Here is a 13,317-nt window from a genome sequence, read left to right on the forward strand (position 1 = left end):
ATTCACACTGTAAGATCTCAAAATAATGTCACAGTCTAATTTGATAGAATCTTTTATCTGTCAGAATCATTTCATTGTAAAGCTGTGCAGAGCGGAAGTCAAATGGTGAGCTTCTTAAGTGCAGAAATGGAAACATCTTCAACCGCACGGCGCACGCTATCTCACCTCAAACATAAACATCCTACAGTGGTCGCACGCTCATGAAGCTGTCTGTCCACCCAAAAGATCAAAACATTTCTGTATCAAAATGAAGCAGGCTTGACTTGTTTTGATGAATATTTTGCATTTATGTTTTCTAGATGTAGCTACATGTCTCATTTAGTTGAGTTAGTTAGAAGCTTCAATCTGCATGCTTGATGCACCAGAACCAAGGAGGTTTGTTCTTCTTGCTTGTCAAATCTTTTTTAAGCTTGAAAATAGACTTTCAATGTGTAACCGGTGGCTAGCGACGCCAAGCGTGATGTGCAGCCAGCGACACCAGTTATAAAACACTTGATTCTGCATTGTGGAGTTAGACACGGGACAGCAGGCGACTGTTTCGCTAAATCTTTTATTCCCGGATACAATACAAAATAAACAGACTCTTTAAGAGGAATAACCCTTGTCTCCTCTCCCATTCAGTTACAACAAAAAAAGTGAAGAATACTAAAATAAATACAGAGTAAAAAAATTAAATAATTACATTACACAAGAAAAATAGTATAAAACAGTTAATGTTCTCTATAAAATAAATATGTGCACTTGTCATGAGCTCTCATTTACAAAAATACAACTCAAAAAGGGTAAAATAACATTTTATACAATAATTGTACTTTATGTAATATACATTTTAGTAATAATTACAATAAAAAAACCTACCTCTCCCATTCATTTACAGTAGATATTCCTTTAAAGAAATAGTTCACCCAAAAAATGAAAATTATCCCATAATTTACTCACCCTCAAGCCATCCTAGGTGTATATAACTTTCTTCTTTCAGTCGAACACAATCAGAGTTTTATTAAATAATATATCTTCCCAACTTTGTAAGGGCATTACAATTGCACAAGTTTTTGAAGCTCCAACGAAGTGCATCTATCCATCATAAAAGCAAATCATTTGACTCCATGAGTTATTAAATGCCTTCTAATGTGAAGCGATGCATTTTTTTGTAAGAAAAATATCCATATTTAACACTTTATACACTAAAATCACTGGCTTCTGGCAACAGCTGTACACGCATATATGATTGTTTGAATGAAAGAAGAAAGGCATCAACACCTAGGATGGCTTTAGAGCAAGATAATTATGTGATAATTCTTATTTTGGGGTGAAATATTCCTTTAAGAGTCAAACATAAAATTTTTCCAATGGGTCAAACGAGGCTGAATCTTCTCTGGATTTGGATTCTCTCGTAGCGACTTGTGCATACACCACATGTTCCTCCTCTTTAACTTTCTGTAAAAAACATCACACAAGATAATACCAATTAAATTATTTAAAATGTGGCATCCTGAAGATTGATTGAGATTCAATGTGAAATCTTTTTTTTGTTTTACTGCTAAGCTAACATAATGCAGTCGTTTGCTTCAGGACCCAAATTTTACTTTGGACATTAAGTGGTGACACAAAATTGTTAATCTTTCAGAAGTAAAAATTTTAAAATAAATTAAGTAATATTCCACTGTCGATCCTGCTCGGAACAAATTTTCATATGAAGACTCAAATTTCATCATTTAATGTTGTTTTTAGTATTATTATTATTTTTATTAATATTCATAATCAGTAGTATTATGTATCTATTTTATACTTTTTATATACATTCATAATCATTTGTACTCATTGTATTTTGTGAAGATGTGGGGGAGAGAGACTTTGGGGGACTTTGAGTGTGTGCTGCAGAGACTGTAATGTATATTCAGTGTTATACAAGCATAGCATAAGGGGATATACATTCCTATGTTAATGGAAACCATATGTAGTTTTTTCTTTGGTCACCATATAAGAACTGAGCTCTTTGTCCGAAAGGCAGAGAAGAAGATGAGAAACTAGAATTAGGACTTGTGTTGGTCCATTGCCTCTTCTCTCCTATGTCTTATATAAAACAAACAATTAAATAAGAGATCTCTTGGCAAAATCACTGGTGTCTGTTTCCATGAAATCAAACAACAGGGGAAAACAAGATTTTTAAATCTACACATATTAAGAACAATTATCGAGCAAACAAGCAGAAACGGTCAATTTCATCGATTTTACAAAAGCATTCGACAGTGTACATCGTGGCACGCTTTGGAAAATTGTTCGCTCATACTGGTTCGTTTCATTGACCTCTTCCGCAACATTTATCATAATTCGAGCTGCTGCATCCGCACCAAGACGTGTGACAGAGGATGGTGAGACAGCGCAGGTCGACTTTGGAAGGCCACGACGGTTAAATCTGGACGTCTAATGCAATGACCCTAGGAACAAAAATCCGACTTCTAAATTCGATCGTCATCCCTACAGCCATCTACTCAAGTGAGACCTGGAAATCGTCAGCAAGCATCACCAAACATCTAAACATCTTTCCATCTTTCCAACAATGAGGAGGACCGTGTCAGCAACGTGGAAATATACGGAGGAACTGTTACCTGCCCCGTGGCCACATTTGTACCTTCTCAACCCCTAAAGGGTGCATAGTAGTACTGGTACCTCAGAGTCGTAATATGTACTCTGAGAGTGTAATATTAACAAACAAATCTAACATGTAAGGTGAAAAATTTTCAATTTTGTAAATACACAAAATAAACACTGTTCACTGCTCAAAACAAACACAATGTTAACTTAATTCACTTAATAATCAAATGGAAGGTAACTTAATGATTTTATGTTGGGACTACATGAATAATTTTTCACGCTTTGCATGAGACTGTATGTATCTATAAATATAGAAAGTGAGCATTATTGTATGTGTTTTCCAGTCAAGGGATAGACTTGTTAGTGTTTAATGTTCAGTTATGATGGAGATTTAAGTTTCTGTTATGTTTTCAAGGTTTTTTTTCTTCTGGTTGTCACTGTGCCGAAGAGTCTCTCCGATCATTCAATGAAATTATGTTTGTTTAGTATGCTAATATGCGATAGGGCTAGGAGCTGACAACACAAACTTGTTCTTGTTCTAGTCTTGTTAAATTAAGTGCGTGAAAATTTATTTTGCTTAATGATTTTTGTTTTAAATGTATTTCATGTTTAATGACTAAAGAGATTTTACAGTTATTTAAAGTTATCGATAGTGAAGTTTTGACATTGAATGATAATGTTATGGCTTTTATAATATCTGATGTAATGCTGTTGTGTGTAATGTGTGTGAGATCATTATACAAACAAAAACACAAGCAAACATCAAAATCTCACTCCATGCTAAAAAACAGACTAAATGCAGAGATTAAAATATCTTACCGGTTTACGTGCATTTCCTCTGTAGCTCGTCTCAGCATACGTTATTTCTACATCACAAGCTGAATCTGTTTAAATATTAACAATATTAAAAGATTAATTAGCATTCATGAATTTGACATTATAGCAGAGTATGCAGTAATTATATTTTGAACAATATTCTTAACACGTCATTTTCGATGAGCACATTGTCATTCATAGCGATATTAATTTGATCACCAGCAGAAAGCTGAATCTTTACACATGCAACAAAGTTGTGTTATTATTGAAATAATGTACATAAGCATTTCCGTGTTTGCATTTACAGTGTAATTTGATGCAGTTTGTAAGAGAGATGAGTAAAGAATGTGGCCCAGTGACATTATATGCAAACATATACCGAAACCCAGTAACTGCCCACGTAATTTCAGTTTCTTCCATTAAAAAGAAACTAAAAGGCATTAACTACTAAAATGATAAGATTTAGAGTATATTTTATAGCACTTGTTTAAAAAGCTGTAGGTAACACTTGCCTTCTTGATCTTTTTTTCTTTGTTTTTTGTAGATGCAGAAGATCCCGACTACAACAACAATCAGCAGAGATCCGGCAGAGATCAACACTATCAGAGACACTAACACGTCCCGTTCTGAAATGATAAAGAAGTGAATGCGTCAGTCTGATCTACAACAGAAGACAGAGATCAGGTCAGTAAATACACACATAGATCATCAGTGCTGTGGTACCTGCACATGTGTGACAGAGTGTGTTGATGTCCAGATGTGTGGTCTGGTTGCTGATGGGATTGTTCAGCACACAGCTGTAGGTGTTTTTATCCTGATATTCCACCTCCAGAGGTAGAGAGAGACTGATGCTGAGATCACACACACTGATGCTGGACAATACACTGATTCCTGCGTACCAGGAGAGAGTCGCATCACACACTTTCAACACTGATGAACACACCAATGAACATGATGATGATGATGATGATGATGATGATGATGAACAGTTTCTACTGATGACAGGAACAGGCAGACGAGCTGGAAAACATGAGAATCTGGATAAATCTAATCTACAATCATATTTTTGGATCAGTGTGCCGAGTGAGTGAGTGTTTAGTGTGTTGACAGTTAGTGATTGTGCCCGTGATCTCAAAATATAAACGATGAATCAATATGCAAATAGTTAATAACGAATGTAGAACGCAGGGTTGGTGATCTCTACTCACCATAGACAGAAACATTGAACATTTTAAATGACAGTTTTGCTCCAAATATCTGTAGTTTATAAACTCCAGTATGTTCAGTTGTGGTGTTTGTGATGGTCAGAGATCCAGTTTGATCGTCCAGCTTCAGTCTGTCTCTGAATCTCCCATCAGGAACATCATGTGTGGAGAAGATTTGCTTCTTTTTTTTAATTTTAGCTATCAGAGAGTAGTTTTCAGCTCGAAATTGCCATGTTAGGTCGTTACGTATTTCAGTAATCTCAGTATTTAGAGAGATAGAATCTCCCTCCATCACTGACACTGACTGTATTTCATTTGTTTCGGCCCCAAACACCCCTGAAGAACATGAAGAGAGACAGATTAAAAATCCTGTTGGTTTAGAAAGGCTGAAATCAGATGTAAATTGAATTGTTTAAATATGAACTGAAGAACATCCAGAGCAACAGCAAAGACACAAAAGAAAATTGAAAGGTAAAGATGGTAAAAAGGTAAAGATTTTTTCTTTATTATTTTTTAAACCTATCTACTATAGTGTAAAATAATATATTTAAAAAAATAAATGCATGATAATTACAGTTTGAAAGTACAAGTTTAATATATTTAATATACTTTTTGAGAAATTGCTGGGAGGAGTGTCCATTTGTAATCATTGAAAATTACGATACTGAAACCTACAAAAATCATTTGAGATTTGAAAGCGGATCAACTGAGGTTTTGGATTTCTGAGCGAGGGAAATTTATAGTAACAAAAGAAGGCCTGGAAATTTCCACAAAAAATTCCAATTAAACACAGAGACCCGGAATTCAAAGTAAGTAAATCTCATGATATTGGTCTAGTAAATACTTAAAGTACAAAATGTAATGTAATCTGAATTGTAGTAGCATAAAATGTTTTTGTTTTTTTTACTTACCCATCAGACTGCAGCAGCAAAAACAGAACAAAAAAAACATCTGAAAAATATTGTTCAGTTCTTCAGCGAAACTCCTGATCTGATAAGACTGTCAGATAAGACTGTCTTGTTCCTGTTATTTGGTGCATGTGTGAATTTTTTGACCCTCCTACTTTACACACACATACTCTTGATTTTTTTTTTTAACATAAGTGTATATCTAATGTTCAATACTGAACACATATCAGAACACTGTGTGTGTGTGTGTGTGTGCATATATACATACACTGTCTGCCATCTCACATTACCAGTTTGACTCGTTCAGCTTCTGAGTCATACCTGAAACCTGCTGTGGTTGGTTGTCTTCAGAAAAGTAGTTTGATCTGTTGGTGGACAAACTTGTTTGTGTGAGAGAGAATGGGTATTTAGAGCATGTGTGTTTAGTTTGGTGAGGGGCCTTTTCCTTCTTCTATGCACAGCTCAGACTCTTTAATCTACAGATGCACTGAATCAAGATAAGAAATTACCGTTGAAAAAGATAAGTAGGCATCCCTTCTGCTCGGAAATCTCTCAGTGGGAGGAGCTTGTGCTCCAAGTGGGAGCAAGTAGCGAAAACATCCAAATGGTTAACTATGTCGATGCGGTGATACAAAGCCACTACAAAATGATGGCAGAAAGTAGCGATTCTGAAGGAAAAAAACAATTAAATCTTCAGGTCAAGACTTTTTTATTATAGTTCAGTTGTTTAGATTCCACACATGTGTCATGTTCTTTACTAGTCCAAATGGAAACAAAGCTGCTGTGATGCCAAACCCCCTTATGGAAGAAGAAAGCCGTCATGTTTACAATTTTGACAATGAGTGCTTATCAGGATCAAAGAAATGCTGTGTTTTCAAAAGTATGTGGAGTTCACGGCATAGAGTCTTTTAAAGACGTCCAAGAGTTTTGAGGCAGTGTGGCACCATAGACAGTATATAAACTGGACACAGCGACCCCATAGGTTTCAACGGAGAGAAGTGAAGCAAATTAGAAGCCCTCACTTCATGATGGCTGAGCGTACTGCGCAGACTCAAACTGAGCTTGATGACGTAGATGTGACGTGAGCAACCTGTCTGACAGTTGTAAGTCTTCTAGTAGTTGTGCCAAGGGAAATCTGAACCATTCCCTTCCGAATCTCGCAGAGACGGAGTCCATGAGCTAGGAGCAGGAGCAACGTCATGACTCTCTATGGGCTTCTTCCTTGACTTTATCAGACTTTATGCCTCCACATCCCCCCGATTGACTGTGAGCTTCTCCTCCTGTCTCTACGGTAATTTCCAGAGAGTCGTGTGGTTATGACGCAATCATTAGCCTACTTTTACAAAAACTGCTTCTACGGGGCCATAATGTAAGATACAAGGTAATGGAGCATTTTAGACATTGTCGTGTTAGAAAATAAACCATGGACAAATGTATTCTTTAAACGCCTCAGATGTAAAGTTATTCGCTGTTAAAATGACGCCAAAATGAATGGGAGTCAAGGGGATGCTAACAGCAGGTGAAGGCTTGTTAGCCAATGGTGGCTTCCGGGGGTGGTATGGAAATCGAGCGCTCAATTACCCCCCTGTGTGGCACGACTCACGAGTGCTAATGAGCATCACCTGCGTGCCACAATGTCCTCGAGTTTCTCACAGAGGAGCTCCGGGAGGATAAAAGGAGTAGAGATGACAGTGAAGGATGAGAGGGGACATGGCCTGGGACATTAATGTGGTTTTTTACTATGTTTATTATATTCGAAAGTTGTCTATGAGTGGCTGCCACATTAGTTTTGTTGTTTGTTAACTTTGGGAATTGAAGTTATCTTAAACATAGGTTCCCGCCTCCTTCTTCCCTGAACTATTATATCTTGCTACATTGGTGGCAAAACCCTGGGAGGAAGGAGTTATCAGGAAATGTGCAGTAATCACATTTACCTAATTTGCCAATAAAGTCGAGTGTGGTCAAGGCGGCCGTGTCGGATTCTGCAGTTTCTCTCCACCGACTGCGCTGATCAAAGTAAGATGGGAAACGACTGGCTGACAACACAGCTTAATTCGTTTTTAAACATATAATATAAAATATAAATATTCCCAAACTCTCTGACAGTGCGATATCTCTCTATGGGTTATGTGATTATCGTTTATATATATATTTTTTTTTTTTGTATAAATAGGCCTATATGTCTGTAATTAAGTATAAATGCCTGATAAACACGTCTGTACAGATTACAGACATTGATGCTCAAACGCGGTTATGTTACATGTATAAACTTAGCCTATAGAAAGAATGAACCAGTCTCAAGAATAGCTTCTTGGTTTCGCTTAAAGGGATAGTTCACTTTAAAATGAAAATTCTGTCATCATTTACTCACCCTCAATTTGTTTCAAACCTGTATGAATTTCTTTTCTTCTGCTGAACACAAAGGAAGATATTTTGAAGAATGTCAGTAACCAAACAGTTAACTGGAACCATCCATAGTATTTATTTTTTTTTGTCCTATGGAAGTCAATGGTTCCAGTTAACTGGTTAATGACATTCTTCAAATATCTTCCTTTGTGTTCAGCAGAAGAAAGAAATTCATACAGGTTTGAAACAACTTGAGGGTGAAGGATGACAGAAGTTTCATTTTAAAGTGAACCCTTTAACAACAAAAAAAAAATCAGGTTTTCTCCTGTTTTAATTTAAATGTAGGGCTTTTTAATTAAAGTCATAAGCATTACCAATAGGCGTACGTAGCCTACCTCCGGCTTGCGTCAACTCACTCATCAGACTCCGAGTCCTCGGTAATCCTCGGCAAACTTCGACAGTTGGTTAAACCAGCTCATTGGGCTCATTCGGTTCTTTTTACAGTCGGACGTCCAACTTCGGCTGTGCGTCTTACGTCATTAACCCGGAATTAAAGTTCGAATCAGTTCGATCGATTAGTGAACCGGGTCGACGGTTACTGAGGTGTGACGTTTGAAGCCTCGTTTGAGTGCACTGCAGTCTCAGTGCTTCGAGAAGGTGTTCACTTCTTGCGGAACGATGTGTTTTCCCCCTCCCAAGTTACACAAGCACTTCTCTGTCAGTCCATCTTAATCACTTTCACCTTCTTTTATCCAGAACCTCCGGAGGTTCAACAAAAGCACTGCCCAGTTTACATTATGAAACAACACTGAGCATAAATAGCCTACTTCACAGACCTATTTATACATACATACAACATACATACATAACACACATACGTTTATGTGTGTATCATGAAATATGTCAAATTGAGGCACTGTCACACTCGACCATTTTTTTCCTGCACCATATTTCCATTGACCAGCAGGTGTCCCTCGTGCATTCGAAGCCTCGAGAAATAAGCCACTGCTATTATTATTCTCTGCTTTGAACACTAGAGAGCGATTAATTGCTTGTTATATTAGCCAAAATATCCAATAGTTTCCAGCAGAGCTTATCGTGTGTGATACTTTAACCAATGCAATGCACTTAACATTCAATTATATTTTGTAAAAAAAAAAAAAAAAAAAATTAAAACAAGAACAGTAAATGACAGACAAAGGAGCACAGTGTAGGGTGTGATTAATATTTATTAATGAAATTTAGATAATTTTCAAAATCACAATCTAAAATAGAATATTTCAGTTGCATTTCTCATGTTATTATACTGGTTAACCACTAAATTAAAACAATTTCAGACATTACAATAACACCAAAAGATAATGATACAAAAAGTGAAGACAAAACAGAAACATCCTGACAGAGAATTAATAAAACCAAAAGTGAGATGTACTGTCCCGTATGAGCTTTAACATCAATTCCAGTAGACAAATACAGTATTTGATCATCGTTTTTTAGGGACATTTTCATACACACCCTCCGCCTTTGGTTTCTGTAAGGAAACACAAACTCAATCAGCAACTTGGTGATGCGACAGGACTATAGGTTTCTCTCTGAATAACCGTGTTATTCTCTTAATAACAAGACCTTATTTATGTAAATCTTAATCTACTGACAAAACTGTACAGAACAGATACTAACATGGAGCAGCAAGAGGAAAGAGGTTTTCAACCGTTAAATCATCAAACAGTTGAAGTTCTGCAGGTTTGCAGTCTCTGCTCTGAGAATGACTGTCTTTCACACTATAGCAACAGCAGAGACACTAGTTGCAGAACGTCTACAAAGAAACCAATGTATGCTAAAGCTGCATCTCAGCTCAGATAATGATGAACCGCAGAGACGCTGCAGATCGAGGACACACTTCAGCACAACATGAGTAACAACTCTGTGTCCTACTTTCTCTCCAATGAAAATCGAATGGTAAAAAACTGACCTTGTTTGGGTTATTAAAAAATAACAAACCAATGTATTTAGTTAGAACTGTTTACATATGATTTTAAACAAAATATCATTTCAATTGGTATAGCACAGACCACGGGTCTACTAAAAAGTTGTACATACAGGCTATAGGCTATAAGTAATACATTATACATAACACCGCATTCATGATACATATAAATAAATAACCTTTCAGGCAGACAGCAGCACATGAAAAATAGAAATGGGCTGTCCGTAATCTAAAGACGCGCCACGATGCAACAACAACAACTTGTGTGTTAGTTTGATTATAATGATCTAGTTCAGTCAACCCAGACAGCAACATAGTGTCGGCCCAGATCCGGCACACATGGATTCCACACGCACCAGATGTGGGCCGGATCTGGGTCGACACTATGTTGCTGTCTGGGAAATGATACACACCACATACACCCAGTGTAGACATGAGATCGACGGAGCAAGACTGATCTGTTTTAAGACAGGCTATAACATTTTTAATAGAATTGTATTGTTTAATGATCGTATGGCCGTATGTTTATTTTCACCGTAGGTGTCTCTACTTTATCTGTATCTGGCCTGTCGACGGATCACTGTATGCATCCTCATGGGTAGTCGTCACTTCTTCTTGTCGACCTCATTTGTAAAAATTGTATTCCTGGTTGCTGTACCTTGTAGTGGGGGAATCTGGCCCTCATTCAAATTGGTGCGAAAGCCCCTTAAAAAGTAGTCTTTGGCTAACAAATATAATTTATTCGCATGTATTGGTTTTCATTGTTTTTTTTTTTTTGTTTTTTTTTCATGCATAGTTCTGAGTGTTAAAATAGAGTCTAGATTGTTTACAGATAAATCCACAATTCGCTCAAAAAGTGCCCGGTCACATGTCAACGGCCCTGTTGTTTCGGTGCCCAAATTCTAAGCATAATATATTTGCAAGTTCAAGTTGTGAAAGCTATTTTATGTGGGTTTTGTTTTAATCGTGATTAGAGGAGTACGATTGACCTCCCCTTATTGCACCACGGCAAACACGAAACGTCTGCCTTTGTTTCTCAATTAGTAAAATTTCACTTGGCTAGTGTAGCCTATGTCTAAAGTAAAAAAGAAAAGAAAAGTAAGAATATAAGCGACAGAAAGGCACCATTCACTTTTATTGTATGGGGAAAAATGCAATGAATGGTGACTCAAGCTTTCAGATAACATTCAGCCTAAAACATTTTTATGTATACACTTTAATGTATATATAATAACACTTTAAGGTATAATAATTTATCAATGATAAAATATTACTTTTATTGACAAAAAATGCAATACATTTTGAAAAAACTTAGATTTTGATTAGTGCTGATTGATTTCTTTTTTTTTTCTCAGTTCTGATAGACCGGCAAAATGGAAAACACGAGGTGCAACCGGTACACAAACTTAGTATAAATAGCATAAAAACATCCATAAAGGGTTAGTTTACTCAAAAATAAAAAATTATGAACAAAATTTCATAAATTTTGAATCATAAAATTTATGTAATTATTAAAAAATTACTCACCTTCATGTCTTTCCAAACCTCTAAGACATTTGTTCATATTCAGAACACAAATTAAGATATTTTTGATGAAATCTGAGAGATTTCCGACCCAGACTGCAACATATTTACCACTTTCAAGGCCCAGAAAGGTAGTAAAGACATTGTTAAAATAGTCAATGCGACTCCACTGGTTCAACCTTAATGTTATGAAGCGACGGAAATTCTTTTAAGGCGCAAAAACAAACAAAAATAATGACTTTCTTTATTCAACAATCTCTTCTACGTCATTCCCCTACACAGTTGACGTAATTAGCGTCACACGCATGTATCGTGGTGCTCACGTGACCAGCGTCGGCCAATAATAAGCTGCCGTTCTGACGTAGACCCTGAAAGCGCTGCATTGTGTTTACTATACTACGCCAAAAGCATAGGAGAATGACGCGAAAGAGAAGAGATTGTTGAATAAAGTCGTTATTTTTGTTTGTTTTTGCGTACAAAAATGTATTCTAATCGCGATATTGAGTTTGAACAACTTGAGTCACATGGACTATTTTAACAATGTCTTTACTACCTTTCTGGGCCTTGGAAGTGGTAATTAAGTTTCAGTATGAAGGGGGTCAAAAACCTCTCAAACTACATCAGAAATATCATAATTTGCGTTCTTACGGGTGTGACAGGAGAGTGAGTAATTATTGACCGAATTTTCATTTTTGGTTGAACTGTCCCTTTAAACTATTGCTTTTTTGCATCTCCCTAGTCCCTACTAAAGGTAATAATAATGACAGTTGAGTCGATAAACCACACACTGTTCACTGACCGTCTGATGCTGCAAACTTCAATCAGCAAACTTCAATCACTTTAACTGACTGCAACTACTTCTTGCAGCATCTTACCTTTTTTCGTGTTTTTGGTTTACACAATGCTGAATCAGTTCGGTCTTCTTGCCGGGTCTGAACTGCATTAACAATAATACAGATGCGTTCAAATGAGTTTTCAATATTTGTGTCTTAAAAAAGATAAACATTTATACAGATAACTGCTTGTTCTTCTGACCTGTTTTTCTACATTTCTTGCAGATGCAGAAGATCACGACTACAGCAACAATCATCAGAGATCCAGCAGCAGCGGCAGAGATCAACACTATCAGAGACACTGAGACTGGAGGAGGAGAGGAAAAGAGAGACATTAATGTGAGTGAATGTGTCATTGTGATCTGTAACAAAATCAGAGATCAGGTCAGGAAATAAACATATATTAGTGCTGCTGTACCTGCACATGTGTGACAGACTTTATTGATCTCCAGATGTTGAGTCCGATTGATGAATGAATAAGCCACCACACAGCTGTAGGTGTTTTTATCCTGATATTCCACCTCCAGAGGTAGAGAGAGATTGATGCTTTGATTGAGATCAGACGCACTGATGTTGGACAATACACTGATTCCTTTGTACCAGGAGAGAGTCACATCACACACATTCAACACTGAACACACCAATGAACAATTTGATGATGATGAAGATGGTGAAGAACATTGTGAAGAGTTACTGATGATGACAGGAACAGGCAGACGAGCTGAAAAACATGAGGGAATAAAGAGAAATCTAAACATCAATCTGGTGTAGTGTGTTATCGGTCAGTGAGTGTTTCCATCATCTCAAAATATAATGAGGAAACATTTCACTATTTAAAATAATTAAAGGAATATTCAGAGTTCAGTACAAATTAAGCTCAGTCAACTGCATTTGTGATGCATGAAGTTGATAACCACAAAAATATGACTTGCCCCTTGTTTTAATTATTATAATTTTTTAAGAAATGCGAGGCGCTAGAACGAAATTACAGTGCAAGGCGCTTACAATGGACATCAATGGGGTCAATCTGTAAACACTAAAATACTGCTTTAGGTCCTGTGTAAAGTTACATTCTTAACTTTGTCTTAACACCGCGAACCCTA

General features: G+C 36.7%; 3 protein-coding genes across 3 annotated transcripts in view; all 3 read right to left on the bottom strand.

The window, feature by feature from the left end:
• Nucleotides 1-13,317, bottom strand: part of LOC307169636 (uncharacterized protein) — a gene marked incomplete at its 5' end in the record, with an annotated part of 128,026 nt that overhangs the window by 114,087 nt on the left and 622 nt on the right. The window contains one exon of the mRNA XM_079890365.1: nucleotides 12,633-12,935. Coding sequence (XP_079746491.1) covers nucleotides 12,633-12,935 — 303 coding nt within the window. The remainder of the gene's footprint in view (nucleotides 1-12,632; nucleotides 12,936-13,317) is intronic.
• The window catches only part of LOC307169886 (uncharacterized protein), a 386,038-nt gene that overhangs the window by 60,846 nt on the left and 311,875 nt on the right, over nucleotides 1-13,317 (bottom strand). The gene's annotated exons all lie outside the window — the stretch shown is intronic.
• LOC307169841 (SLAM family member 9-like) lies at nucleotides 531-8,521 on the bottom strand. Its single transcript, XM_079890681.1, has 8 exons — nucleotides 8,266-8,521; nucleotides 6,034-6,192; nucleotides 5,528-5,889; nucleotides 4,620-4,952; nucleotides 4,135-4,431; nucleotides 3,924-4,037; nucleotides 3,415-3,479; nucleotides 531-1,437 (listed from the first exon to the last, which is right to left on the bottom strand). Exons 3-8 carry the CDS (start codon nucleotides 5,565-5,567, stop codon nucleotides 1,330-1,332), a joined length of 957 nt encoding a protein of 318 aa, XP_079746807.1. The 5' UTR covers nucleotides 5,568-5,889; nucleotides 6,034-6,192; nucleotides 8,266-8,521; the 3' UTR covers nucleotides 531-1,329.

This window comes from Squalius cephalus (assembly GCF_949319135.1).
Source record: "Squalius cephalus genome assembly, chromosome: 13".
NCBI lineage: Eukaryota > Metazoa > Chordata > Actinopteri > Cypriniformes > Leuciscidae > Squalius > Squalius cephalus.

Bases quoted from the DNA above. Each gene is read 5' to 3' on its own strand.
- LOC307169841 (XM_079890681.1), bottom strand. From the start codon at position 5,567: ATGTTTTTTTTGTTCTGTTTTTGCTGCTGCAGTCTGATGG. The intron at 4,432-4,619 runs GTGAGTAGAGAT...CATGTTTTCCAG, and splicing joins GTTCAATGTTTCTGTCTATG to CTCGTCTGCCTGTTCCTGTC. The intron at 1,438-3,414 runs GTAAGATATTTT...TGTTTTTTACAG, and splicing joins GAGGAAATGCACGTAAACCG to AAAGTTAAAGAGGAGGAACA.